The sequence below is a fragment of the Hydra vulgaris genome, chromosome 08 (genome assembly GCF_038396675.1).
Source record: "Hydra vulgaris chromosome 08, alternate assembly HydraT2T_AEP".
In the NCBI taxonomy this organism is placed as follows: domain Eukaryota; kingdom Metazoa; phylum Cnidaria; class Hydrozoa; order Anthoathecata; family Hydridae; genus Hydra; species Hydra vulgaris.
In genome coordinates this window covers 43,670,001-43,684,987 of record NC_088927.1, presented here as the reverse complement: position 1 = coordinate 43,684,987, position 14,987 = coordinate 43,670,001, and the positions used below count along the sequence as shown (strand labels likewise).

The following is a 14,987-nucleotide window of genomic DNA, read 5'->3' as shown; positions in this document are numbered from 1 at the left end:
ATTGAGTGGCTGACAATCTAAATCACAATATTGGCACATTAACCGGAAAAGAAAAATTGCACGGAATAGGTTTACCATCAATATGCTCTTCTAAATACAATTATCGAAAAATAACGCGTTTGAAACACAAGCCTATTAAAAATATATATAATATGTCATCGAAACACCTTATAATGGATCAAGTTTTCACGGTTTATTAAATGTAAGTTTTAAACCAATAAAAAAATTTTATCTGAATTATTTTGTGCACCCAAAATGAGTGAAATTGTTTGGTATGTAGCATGGTTCTTTAGTTCAAAAAATAATCATCGCCCAAACTGGTCAGGTTATATAATGCATACTACATCACAATCAACAACAACTCATGAAAAAGCATCCATCACGTTTTTACCGATGATAAATTCTTAAGATGGAACTTGCATATACTAACACTGCTGTTCATGATTGATAATGCCAATAAATATAAAACAATTTTTCTCGGCTTTACCTTTGATCAGCTTTTGTGGCAGAAAGCGCTCCGTGTTATAAAAGATCCGCGCCTCAATATAGTATGTCGACTCTTAGGGTTTTACACAATGATAAGACTTCTCGGAAGAATCGGAAAACTAATAGCAGGAACTGGCCTGGAATAGGTGTTAAAGCAAGTTTGCTTTGAAGATACGGTAAAGCAAATGCTTAAAGGAAAAGCTGTTGCAAGAGCCTTAAGAGGTCAAATGTTAGTCCGAGAGCGCATTTATGAGTCATATTATAAATATTTTAGTCGACGAATCAAACTAGATGTATCCAGGCTTGAATTCAGTTATAAAATGACAATGCAAAATGATATGAACAACAAAGAGTCAATCAGACTTGGTAATATAGATGCTTTCAAAAATATTGAATGTGCCATATTAACCGAAACGTCATCTGAATCACTGCAACACTTTGAATCTTGTACATATGCTACATTGGTGCCATAAAGGAACTTTTAGTTCCAGAGAGAACTTGTAACTGGTATTTGCATCTTCAAGCAATCTCAAAAAATGGTTAATTATTTGCCGCATTAGAACATTAAAAATATGCTAAGTATTCCAGGTTGTACTTGCCAGAAATTCAATATCTTTCAGAAACAAATCTGTAGTTACACAGCAATTTTTATATGGTCGTCACGCAGTGCGCCAATCTGCAAGGTATTGGGCTGGCCTATCTTCTGATCTTTTAATTGAGCAGACCCTGATGTGTTCTTTAAAATGCAATGGTGCTTTAACAAGAAGTAGAGGATTTGATGAAAATTTACGCAACCTATGAACAATGAGCATCTATATTCTGCAAGTGTTTATGAAGCAATTAAAAAATTATCTGAATTTGACATCAGAGTTATAAAAAACAATAAAGAAATTGGTATTAAAAGATTAGTATGTGATTATGAAATAGTGAGTTGTTTTACGACTCGTTTGCTATAAGAAATTCATTCAATATTGATGATAGAAAGCTATATTAATTATCCACGGGTGTTGTATGAGTCAATGGTGAAAATTTTGTCAACTGCGACGAGGTTGAGAACAATAGGGTTTGTCTATAAAATTGTCTCGACGGTCTTGAGTTCATTGAAGCAAAGTTTAAAAAAAGGAGTATTTTTTTTTCTTTGAATGTTTGACCAATAGCGTAAAACTAGACAAACAAACTAATTGTGTCGATTCAACACTCCTTTTTAATAGGTTTGCAGCAACAGCAGAAAGAGAGGATGACGTTTAACTGTACTTTTATTATAAGGTCATTCATATCCCACAATTATTATTTAAAAATAACCTAACGCTGAAAGCAAAAAAATCATTTTTACGCAAAGTGATTCTTCCAGACGACGAAATTATGTCCAGTACAAACGTCAGCTTGTGCAAATTTGTCCGTGACAGAGGTTTCTTACTCCACAGAGTTATTTGGAACAAAGGTTTGAGATTTATGGAAATTGTTGAGACATAATTCAGCTATATAAGAAAAAACTATGCCACCACTTATATTATAATTGATGGTTATAATAAAGAGTCTTCAATTAAATCTAATAAACACATAAATAAAGCAAAATGCAATGGTTATTCCCAAAACTTTGTCGATATAAAAAATATTCAAGTTCCAAAATCACATAAGCGTTTAAGCTATAAAATTCACACAAAAATGCACAGTTAGTTTTATTTTGTTAGATTAAACATGATGGTCAAGAAATATATATTTGCAAACGGGATGCTGATTTGAAAATTGTCTTTAAGTTGTTGGAAGTTGCAAAAGAAATTTCATCATGCATTGTTTTTTCCGGGTATACTGATATAGCAGTGATGCTAATGTACCATTGGAAAGATCAATTAAATGAATTTTTTTTATCATAAAAGCAAGAAAAAACTCTGAAGTATAAAAGATGCTCGAACAATAAATTTTAGTGAACATCTGTTATTTATTCATGAAGAGTCAGGATGTGACTCGACATCTTCTATACTGGGTAAAGGAAAACGTAGTTTTCGAAAAATACTTCAAAAATCGAGTAGTATACAATCAGTATCTGAAATTATTTTGGATTACTGGGCAACCAAAAAAAAACGTTGGAGAATCTGATGTAAAGGCTTTCATTCAATTTTTTGGTGAAAATGCAGGGTCTTTGTTTAGGAAAATGCGGTAGCCATTTGAGAAAATGTCATATTTTTTTAGTATTATTTCTCATATATTTGAAATATAAACAAATGGTTTGTGAAGAAACTATTAAGCCAGAAATTTTACCACCAACAGATGCTGCTTTTATTCATGGTTTTAGAGTTTATCTCCAGGTTATTGAAAGGTAAATGCTAGATGAATCTTTCAACTTAAATCCAAAAGAATTGGGATGGAAATTAGATAATGGTTCCCTTCTTCCAATACCTACAGACAAAGATGTAGCCCTACCCAATATATCAAAGTGATTCGTTGTGATTGTAAAACTTTGTCAAGAAATATGTGCAGAACTAATATGTGTTCTTGCAAAAAAACGCATTAAAATGTATGTCTGCATGCGGTATCTGTCACGGGCAAGACTGCAGTAATAAAACCGTAAACTTTATTTTCTAAATATATTATATGCACATAACCTTCTTAAAATATATTACTTACTTTTGTGATACAATTATTTTACATTTTTAGGGTTTTGAAATTGAAGAAGATTCAAGTGATGAAATTCAAAACAAGTGAAATTTATTTGAAGACTTGTTTTAAAAAAACTAAAGTATTGGACATCTAATTTTAAAGTTCTCAAATTTATTTTACAATAACATATTTCTCTTCACAAATTTTTTTTCCATGTAAAGTTTCGCATTGACAAAAGTTATTATGTTTTGAAAAAATAAAAAAAATATATATAAATATATAAACATATGTAGAATTTTTTATATTTTTTAAAAAAGTTAAATTTTATTTCAACAAAAAACTATATCATGCCCTTTAAATATTGTGTAACTGGTTGCAAAGGCAAATATGACAAAGTTCATAAAGTAAATTTTTTTCGGTTTCCAAACAAAACTCGTAATCCACAAGAAAGATGGATTCATGCAACACCAAGAGAAAATATTTTAGACTGTCCAAATATATTTTGTCAAAATCATTGACAAATTATTTATGAAACGTTTCAAGTCTATGGTATAACTCATCCTTCAAGTCCGCCAACTACTTTTATTTGTGTATTTCCGAGTCAAATTCCTACACCTCTACCAAAAAAAAAAAGAAAGCAACAAAATCACTACCATCTAAACGAAACGTAAAAGCTGATAAAACTTCATCTCACTTAGATTTGTATGAAATTAGTTGTTTTGATGACCTTTGCAAAAAAGTAAGCAAAGAAGGTATTCTTTTTCCAGTAATATTTTTTGGAGTGGATTATATAAATATCTATGTCATTCCACAATTTCTTTCAAAAATTAAAATGAATATGCAATTTGAAGGTTTTCATTGTCAATCTTTATGCACCATTAAACCACTTTGCAGTTATCGAATTCGTAAAATTTTATCTTACTTACAATTTATTGAAGCATTTTTATATTTACACTCCATTGTATTAGATCATAAAAAAAAATTGTTCGCCATCAAATTATAAGCATGCATGCATTAACATTTGTTGGTAATAAAAAATGTTCACTAAAAATTCTAACTCGAAGGCTTTTGAATACTATGCAATTTCAAAACCTCTCTACAATTGTATTATAATACGACTGCAATGATATTTCGAAATTGCAAAATCAATAGCATTAGAGTTAGAATTTCTGGTGAATATTTTTATTACCAACAAATGTTTATGCATGCATGCTAACAAGTTTGTTTAATTGATTTTAAAACATTTAAAGTTTACCCAAATAAATTACCGCCTTGATACGTTAGTTGTGGTTTTACATAAACTTCATCGATTACAATAATGACATTTTTTTTTGGCATTTCATAAACACCTCTAATATTAGAGATGTTTATAAAATGCCAAGTATTGTAAACTCGGTAAACTTAATTCAATTGTTGCTAAATTTGAGAATGTTGATTTCCTCAACAAATATATTATTCATCTTTGTCAAAAAAATATCGTTATTGTAATCGACGAAGTTTATGTAAAGCCACAACTAACGTATCAAGGTGGTTTTTTATTTAGAAAAGCAATTAATAATCCAGAACATTTTGCTACTACTGTTTTAAGTTTTATGATTCGCTCATTATTTGGAGGTAATAAAGTAAATCAAGCATTCTTTAAAAATTTCAGTTTTATTTTTTTATAGCGGGCATCTGAAAACATTTTTTTACTCTATGATTATGTCCATCTAATCAAATCTCTTAGAAATAATTCATTAACTGAAAAAATGCAAGAGTTAAAATATTCTGAATGTGGCGTCGCAGCAATAATGCCAATATTGAATTAACGTTAAAAACCGGTCGCAGCGTAGAAAAAAACGTTACAGTCACAAAAATAACGTGCATTCAACGTTGAATCAAAATCTGTTTTTATATACTAAATCGCGGTAAATTGAAACGTTGAATAAGCGTTAAAATTGTAACGTAGTTTAGCTTCTCATAATAAAACGTTTATTCAACGTGGAATTAACTCACGCAAATAGCCAATTTAAAGACGTTTTAAAATTTATGCTTTATCAACTAAGGGTCTGCGTCTCGAAACTTTCCTTATTACGATATGATACGATAAGATATTGGAATGTGCGTATCGTAAGTTTTTTTATATTACGATAATATCGTAACCTAAAAATTTGCACGATAAAGTTTCGAAATTTATCAATTCATTAGAATATTTATCGTTCAATTACCATAAATATCGTAACTCATATCGTAACTCAAACGATAACGATACTTATTGGTTCATTACGATATTACTTTTTCCGACTAAAAAAATTAAGTTTTTTAAAAACATAAATAACTTTAATAAAATGACTGACAGCACTATGTGCACTATTTAATGTATAAGAAGAAATAAACAAAACTATATTTGTAATTTTTTTAATTGATTTTTTAATTTGTTTAAGACTAAAGTTGAAGCAAAAAACAACTAAAAACAAAAAATAACAGTTTTACTTGATAAATTGTTGGCTTGACATGTTTAACATGTTAAGGTTTGTTCTTGTGACTGATTATAAGAAAAATATTAAAATTTAATCTCAAAGACAAGGTTTATTGAAATCACTAAATCACTATATGGCAAATTATATAAACTCTAAACAGTGAAATAGACAAATGACGCCAATATACCAATTTAAGTTAGTCATCCATTTCAACTGCTCAAGTAAGAGTTGAAGTAGAAGGTCTCTGACTTGAAGCTGCTGAATTCTTAGAGTCATTGGTAGAAGCGTCTTCAAACAATTCTTCTTTTTCATCCTGACTGGTCAAAAACCATCTTTTGATCTGGATCTTAGGGTAGTTTTGCTAAATGTATAACAATTTTTCAACTTGTTCAGGCTGCAATTTTGTTCTTTAATAAGAGACGATTCCACCACCCCTGAAAGGCTCTTACTGAAGATGCTGGTGAAGCAGGTACAGATAGCCATTTTTTAGTAGCTTGAGCAAGGAGAGGAAATTTGTACATATTTGCTCTCCAAAATTCCAGCACGTCCACAACAACAACCCCTGGGAGTTTTTGAAATATTTCTCATTCAGTAACAATGTCCGACTTTGCAGGTGGAGCCAGACCAGAATAGGAAGTCATAAGTGCAGGAGCTTCTTCCATTCCAACATTTTAGAAAGGATCATCTTCTGAAACATGACCCTGGATTTCAACATGTAACCGTTCATTAAATAATCTTGTTGCAGCAATCCATTCCTGATAAACTTTGGATTGAGTAATCAGTTCTTCATAGGCTTCATCAAATCCACCCAGAGCTCTTCCCTTGTACAAGGGGTTAAGCAAGTTGGCAACAGAGTAAAAAAGGTTTTGACAACCAGTGTCCGGAAAACGAGCATCCAAGTTTTCCACCAATTTTTGGTAAAACATTTGTGGTGCTGGTGATGCCCCACCAGTCTTGATGAAAACCAGGCATTTGTGCCTCAGTATGTAAATGTTTGAGATAACAAGGTGAATGCTTACTTCTTTGTCAGCAGAGAAACATTCTGAAATCTCAACAACTCTCCTCAAAATAGGCAAAATTTCATCATGAAGATTTAACTCATCTTCTGAAGGAATGACTGGAGCTAATTTGGTGTCATCTTTTCCAGGAACGTCCCTAATGGAGCTGAGACGCATTTTCACAATGCTTTCCAACATCAAAAAAGTTGAATTCCAGCATGTTTTCACATGAGTGATGATTTTCAAAAATTTCATTTTATCCTTGCCAACAACATCACTGTCATCAAGCAACAGCTTTAGCTAAAAATTAAAATAGAATTATAAGAAACGTAGCATAAAAGGTTATTAGTATTATTTACTACTATTAAAAACTGATATTAACTATGTTATATGCTTTTACTCTTTAAGTGTTAACATTTTATCAGTTATTAATGATACCTATCATTCGAAAAATTTTGTCACACAAAGTGTACTGAGAAGTTTAAATTGCGCTTATATTGTATTAAACTATAAACTAAATTGCTACAAAAGCTAAAAAAAATGTTAAACTAAAAACTAGTTACCTCTTTTTTAATTCTTTGCTCAGACAACAATAACTTGTGGCATCATGAACTTAATTCAATTGCTCTTTGGATTGCTTCGTAAAGATCCAAACTGTCAAAACCTTTTGTTTCTATGACAGTTGCCTCAACTGCCAAATTTAAAAGATGATCAGCACACATAAGAGATGCATCTACAAAATTGCACTTGTTAATTGCCGCCTTCATATTAGCGGCTGAATCATGGACACACACAACGGACGAAACTCCATTATTTCCGGTCAACTCTGAGACATTCCTGAAAAGCAAAGTAAAATTAGTTGTTTGCTTTTTGATATTTAAAAATACAAACTAATACTTCTGTTGTTATTTTAGATATAAATAAAAGCACTAATTTGTGCCATTAATTTTAAACTAAATGGCGGCTTTTGCTTTTTTTGTAACAAAAAGTTATTTAAATATTTCAAACGGTTAACTTAATTTACAAAAATTTTAACCAAATAAAAATAAAATACAAAAACATACTTATCCAGACGAAGAGCAATGGCTTCAGCTGTATGTTGTCCCGAAAACGTAAAAACTCCAATCACAAACATCTTTAACCAGAAGTCTTCACTAACATAGTGCAATGTACTGGCTTGGTATGCATCATTGTTTCTGCTTTGCCAGAGATCAGTTGAGATTGCAAATTCAGCGTTCTTTGGAAATTCCTCCTTTAGAATGTCATCCACACAGATTTTCACATTTTTGTACAACAACGGCAATCTAAACTTAAAATAAAAAATTAGTTATTATTGGTATTTCTCCTTACATATCAATTTGGTTACCTACTTAGAAAACGAAAAAAAAATTAGTGTAGATTGGTCTTAAAAAAGTAGCTTTTTAAAAAATTTAATTCTGTTGGAACTATCATTGAATTGACTCCCCACCCCAAAATAAAATTTATTTAAAACAATTAAAATTTTGTATACTTGAACTGGGAGTATGTTGTTGCAGCCTTCACATTCATTTTTGGGTTCCAGTAGTGAACAAAATCTTCAAAAGCTTCATGTTCAACCAAAGAGAATGGCAAATTTAAACAGGCCAAAAACTTGACAATTTCAATGTCTCCTCTAAACTGTTCACGGTCTTGTGGCTTGTATTTGACTCAATGCTTTAGATTTTCGATCTTTTCTGCTGATGGTTCGGAAAATCTTCCTTGTTTAACTTTACTGCCCAACACTAATGGCGTCTTATCATCTCGGACCTGCTCATAAGCCTCGTCTTCATTGTAGGTCTAAAAATTATTATGAAACCTGTTAAAATACCTAATACTGAAACATTCATCAGCAATTATTGAAAGTTATTGATATTTATCATTAAATCTTGTTAAATCTTGGTACTGTAATAATAACAATAACTAACACATATGAAAATAAAAGTTAATATTTAAATTAAGAAAGTAAAAACGTTTCTAAACTTTATTGCACCTGTTCTAAATCATCAAAAGGAACATGGTGCTTTTTCTCCAGGGCTGCAAACTAAACAGGATGCTTCCTTATCAAATGTGATAACATGCCAAATGTTTTTCTGTCAGTCAACTTGCAAATTGCAAAACAATACTTGCATTTTGCAGTAACAAGTCGCTCTTCCTCAGGTGTAGTACTGACCTCTTCATCAAAGTGATTCCAAAATTCGGTCCTTGGCCTTATTTCTTCAAAATGTTGTTCAATTACAATTTTAATACTAATTCAAACTAAAATTTTAACATCTTTCCTTATAAAAAAAATTTATTTTATGAGCCTTATAATGTATATCTAAGTTTCTTAAAGAGTTTTCAAAAACTTTTTCCCAGAGAGTTTTTAAAAACGTTTTTATTACAATTAGCTAGTTAATTTTGGTTCAGTAGAACCATAATTAAAACCGTAATCAAAACCAAAAAAAAGTTATTTAAAAAAAATGTAACCACGAAAAGAAATTAAACTATTTAAATAGTGATTTTAATTTTGATTAACTACAGTATCACAGCAAATACAATATTAAATAGTTTTACAATGACTTATTTAAAAACGGAGCGTTTCTCTTTAAAAAGTTATCATTAAATGCGATATCTTAGATCATTTTCCGATTTTTTTCTCCATTAATGCAGATACTAAATTAACACTAGATAAAACAAATAGCTTTTGTAAACGCATATATAGCAAAGCAAATTTAACATCATTTAATGACCAATTATCAATGCTTCATTGGCACCATATTGATCATTTTCAGGACGCCAACTAAGCTTTTTTTACTAACTACTTTTACTAAACTAACAATTTTCTTAAAACATCCAATGATATTTATGACGCAAATTTTCCTGAAATTGAAATAAACCAAACGCTTAAAAAAATAACATCCCCATGGATAACCGATGTACTAAGAAAATCTTCCACAATTAAACAAAAATTATATAATAAGTACATGAAATCCAAATCAGTTGAAAATAAAATCATTTACTAAAGTTATGCTAGAGAGTTTGAAAAACAAAGAAAAAGTTTCAAAAAAAAAATGTTATTTTGACTTACTTGAAAAAAAAGAAAAACAACTTAAAACGCACTAGGTAAGTATTAAGAGAAATCACTGGTAAAGCTAAAATTAAATCAGGCGCTTTGCCACGGCTGTTTCACTCAATATAAAAACGAGCGTGACGTCATAAGTTTATCAAAAAAAATTTCCGCATAAAAAGTATAAACTTTAAATTAATAGTAATTTTTTTATATAAATGCTTTCATCTTGCAATTAAAAAAATATAAAAGATCTATCTTTCCTTGTTAAATAAATAATTACATTATTTGGTATAAAAATAAATATTGCCAAAATATTTTTAATAATTTAGAACCACTTTTTCTAATTTTCGCATATTTTCCGGAAAACATGAGTTGGGCTAACTAAGATTTCATAACATAGCTTTGTGCTTGATATTTGAAATTTGGAACACTTAACCCTAAATGTCCATTCTATAAGATTCCTGCGTCATACCAGAGAATGTTTTACAAAAAGACTGTTTTTAAAACATTTATATTTTTTAATTGATCGTTTTTAAATAGACGATCTAAACTTGCTTGTAGTCATCAAATTTAGTTAAAATATTTAAAAAATTAAAACAACAACAACAAAAAAAAACTATTTAGAAGTAAGATAAATTATATGAGATCTTTAATTTATAAGTAAGATAATTTTATTCGGTTCTAATATTTGTGTACTGTTAGTTTAAAATATTATTTTTTAATATATTGATCTTATATATTAGGTAGGTGCCCATTCTGTTCCTATCTTCAGAAGTTATTTATACCTATGCAATACCTTCGCTCAGGTTAAAGAATGGAATACTAGTCTTGCATCAAATGTATGTAAAAATCTAGCTTTTATATATTAACTTGTGATCAGAGCAACTGGTATGTTGGTTGGGTATGATCTTGTATGTTTGTGTATTTAATTTAAAAAATGTATTGTCCTCCATTATATGTAACATTTTTTTATAGATATATTACATATCCATTCGATGTTTACCACCAGAAGTTAGTTCTACCTTTGCAGTACCTCTGCTCTACATACCTCTTCGCTGGTTAAAGAATGGAATATAAATCTCATATCAAGTTGGTGTAAAACTTTAGTTCAAAATAATTAAGAATTTGTAAACGTTATCAAAATTTTGAGTGGAGCAATTATTTTTCTGGTTTAGCATGAGTATGAATCTGATATCAATTGGATGTACAAAGATAGTTTACTACTTAAAGAATGGAGCAGTAAACCAACTGATTATAAAACAGTTTTTAATGGGAATAAAAACAAATTTTCAAAAGATTTCAATTAGCTATTTGTATATTCAAACACTTTATTTACTGAGAGAAGAGACTATAGATTCAAGTGCTATAAAATAATTCTACTACCAAAAGCGAGGTTAATTCAAAAACTTAAACTCAAATTTGGTCGTGAATTATTTTATTAGACTTGGTGAGTGTTTATTTATTAACAACTTTACACCATATTATTAGAACTGTATGCACAGAAAAAAATAAATGCTTAAGCTTTAAATGTTTTGACTAAATATTCCAAAACCGAAATCTGGCTTTATTTTGCAATGCAATGAGTTTATTGGCTTAGCAAAATAAGTTTCTAAAACAAGAACTCCTAGGTTTAAAAATGTACTCTTTTAACAGCTAATCCCCCTTTTAACTACATTTTTCATAACTTTGCGAAAAGTGCGGTTTGCTTTCAGACCTCAATAAAGTCTGTTTTAGCTATCCTTAAACAATTAAGTAAGGTTTTTTTGTTTTTATAATGGTCAAACAATGGGTATATTTGAGAATAACTATCAGAAATAAATTTTTCTGATTTTTTTTGATAAAAAGTAACATCAAATTACTTGAATTCAGCCAACTTCATCATTTGTCGCGTTTTTTTTAAACTTAAAGAAGTTTTTTTACTAATGCATTAAATGTCGTAAGATGAAATATTTTATTGGTGTTTTTATTCTTTTTACAAAACAAAATTATCTTTAATATTTTAAAAGTTATAGAAGTTTTAGTTACACCCCTTATGTCAATATTTTCAAAAAATAACAAGAAGCCGTTAAGCTCGGTTTGAAACAGCCGTGTTGCCTAACGGTATCAAAGTTAATGATAAAATTTTATATGCTTCAAGCGATATTGCAGTTGAATTAAATAAGAATTTTATTTTAGCAGGGCCTAACTTAGCAAAAACTATTCCATAAACTGGTAATTCTTTTGAATTTTTACCTCAAAAAACAACAAATCTTAATTGCATTGAAATATCCTATAAGAAATTTGAAGCTGCTTTCAAAACGATTAACCAAATGAAGCAATAGGATTCGACGGTTTCAACGAAAATGTTTATATAAATTCATACAATATTCTATTTAAAATCTTTTCGTCGTTAGCCTAGGAGTTCGATAATAAAAACAATAATCTTCAAAAACTCCGTAACTATGACATTTATTTATCATTTAAATTTGTTTGAATAAATAAGTATTTGTAAAAATAAAATAAATTTGTTTTAGTACTGATTATTAGGATATAAGGCATTTAAATGATCAGTATGTAACATGATTTGATAAAAAAATAAAGCATGTGAAAATATTTTAATATTTGATGATCGCTTAAAGAATGATTTGAGAATAGTAACTTGATTCAATTGTCACGTGATTTCAATTAAAAATTACTACAATTGTTGTAATTAAAAATTGATTTACCCACAAACGATTAAAACATTAATATAATTAGGAAACCATCATGACCCCATATATCAAGTTAAAACTACAGAATTATTTTCCGCAAATGTTTCTTTTATATATACGAAATTTGTCATTTCTTAAATCAGGACTTTCTTAAAGCATAGGACTTTGTTAGGTCACACCACGGTATGTTTTTATTTAAAAAATTAAACAGTTGGATTGTTCTCCTAACCGCCTAAGCCATTTTTAACAATTTAATCTAAAAAATGGCATTCAAAATTAGGCGATTATTAATTTTTATCAATATTTTATTCATTAAATTGAGAAAATATATTGCAAAATAACTTAACTTAACATTTAGTTATATCTAATATAAAATATTGTAAAATATCGAAACCAAACGATATTTTATCGGAACGTATCGAATCTTATCGAAACTCAAAAAATATCGTTATACATTTTTTAGCGATAAATTATGCGATATTTATCGCTAAAAGTAATACTGATATCGTGCATATCGAAACCGAAACGATATTTTATCGGAATCATATCGAAACATATCGTATCATAGCAATTCATATCGAAACCCATTATCGTAAAAAATAACAGTTAGTTTCGATATTTCGATAACGATACGCAGATGCTTATTATCAACGTTAAAAATAAACCGCTATTTGAATGTTACATTTTCAACGCGTATAAATTTAAACTTGTATTGAATACCCACTGCATGCACTACTATTCAGTAGTGGATGTATCCACAGCACGATTTATCGTATTCAACCACTTTCTTTTAAGTACTTCAACTTTAGAAAGACTTAAGCTTTTATTTTTTATTTATTATAATAGTGCAACCTTACTGCACAACAACTTTATAGGAATAAAAAAAAAAAAAAAATTAAAAAACAATCCTTTCAATACGGAGTGACGTCACACTGACGGGATAGATACCAACGTTGAAAGAATGGTAAAAAACTTTGAAAATGTGTTACTTTGCCAACGTTAATAAAACGTTGCTTTGACAACGTTGAGGATGTGGCACATTGACAATTATTGTCTCATTAACAAGCCATTACAAAAAAAATTTAACGTAATGGAACGGCAAGGAAAACTTAATAGAATGCATGCAGATGCTATAAAAAATATTTTGATAAAGTTATGTTTATAACCTATTTTTATTGCAACTAATATAAAACTTTTAGATTTTATATCAAATTGTATATAATATACATAAATCTCTGGATAAATTCGATTTATTAAAGGTTATTTTTGTCATTGTTTAATTTGTTATAAGTTGACCATTTTAATAAAATACTCAACTTTTTTAAATATGTTATTTCTTAGTTAAAAATAGTACTTAACTTTAATATGGTTCAGATCTATAAAGTGAAATCAAAATTAATAAAACATAATAAGTCAGACTAAATTTAGCCAGTTAACAGACAAACATTTTTTAAAAATTCGAAAAACATTGAACACTTTACCCTAATTATCAAGTAAATACTTCAGTATAAAATCCTCCACCAATAATGAAAGTATGCATGAGTAAGTTTTTTTTTTGTATAAAAACACATTTGTATAAGCAACTTCATTTCCATTTTTTAAAAGAACTTTTAATTTTATCAGGAAAAGTATCCTAATTATAGTGTTGGCTTTAAATTCTAACATTTATTCTTTATCATATATTTTTATTGACATATGTTTTTATTTAGTTTAATATGTATTTATTCATGTTTATATGGGTAAATTTATGAATATATATAAAAGAAATATATATATATATATATATATATATTTTTTAAATATGTATATAAAATGCTGGGTGGTGGCGTTTGCGAAGTGTGCAAAGCACACAGGTAGCAAATTTTATGATCAACAGAAATAAAAATTTGCTAAAAAAATATGTCGTTTTGATAAAATTTGATCATTATTATAGGCGGCATTTTTTTTTGCACCGCTAAAAACTTCTCACAAGCTGGGTCTGTATATATATATATATATATATATATATATATATATATATATATATATATATATATATATATATATATATATATATATATATATATATATATATATATATATATATATATATATATATATATATATATATATATATATATATTTATATATATATATATATATATATATATACATATATATATATAAAGAGAGAGAGAGAGAGAGAGAGAGAGAGAGAGAGATAAATAGATAGGGGAGAATGGTGTACCTTGAAGGTGTTTGCACCTTGGAGGCACGCTAATTGTGCTGCCATCTTGAGTGATGAATTCAAACTGAAACTTTAATTGCATGTAAAGACTCATAATGACTTGTTTTATAACGGCTTTATACATTTTTTGTTGCAAGAAAATTAAAAACTTTGTTTTCAGTACCGAAAAGTAATTTTTTTAGGCGTATTTTTTTTTTCTACAACTGTGGGCATAAACCTTATTTTCAAAATGATCATCAAAAATTGTAAAGCATGTTTTCACCTCCATTTATGTGTGCTTAAAACTGCTTAACTCCTAACCTATAAACATATGGTAGCAGTTTTGTAAAAATAAGAAAGTATTTTTTTAATGTAATATGTTGTTATAGTTTATCATGATTTTTTTGTTTGTTTGTTAAGAATTTCTTTAGTATGAGATGATGTGCGTGTTTCTTTATTAAATTGTAATTATTTTTCTCAAAT

The 14,987-nt window shown here is 28.6% G+C and overlaps 1 protein-coding gene across 2 annotated transcripts in view; it reads right to left on the bottom strand.

Annotated features, from left to right (window-relative positions):
• The window catches only part of LOC136083870 (TNF receptor-associated factor 3-like), a 128,591-nt gene that overhangs the window by 94,883 nt on the left and 18,721 nt on the right, over nt 1-14,987 (bottom strand). Inside the window, exons 2-5 of one of the 2 annotated variants that reach the window (XM_065803777.1) lie at nt 8,052-8,356; nt 7,606-7,845; nt 7,105-7,378; nt 5,731-6,841 (exon numbers count right to left, since the gene is read on the bottom strand). The exons of the other annotated variant lie outside the window; for it this stretch is intronic. Of the exons in view, the coding sequence (XP_065659849.1) occupies nt 5,731-5,855 (125 nt within the window). The 5' untranslated portion in view covers nt 5,856-6,841; nt 7,105-7,378; nt 7,606-7,845; nt 8,052-8,356. The remainder of the gene's footprint in view (nt 1-5,730; nt 6,842-7,104; nt 7,379-7,605; nt 7,846-8,051; nt 8,357-14,987) is intronic. 2 annotated transcript variants of the gene reach the window in all.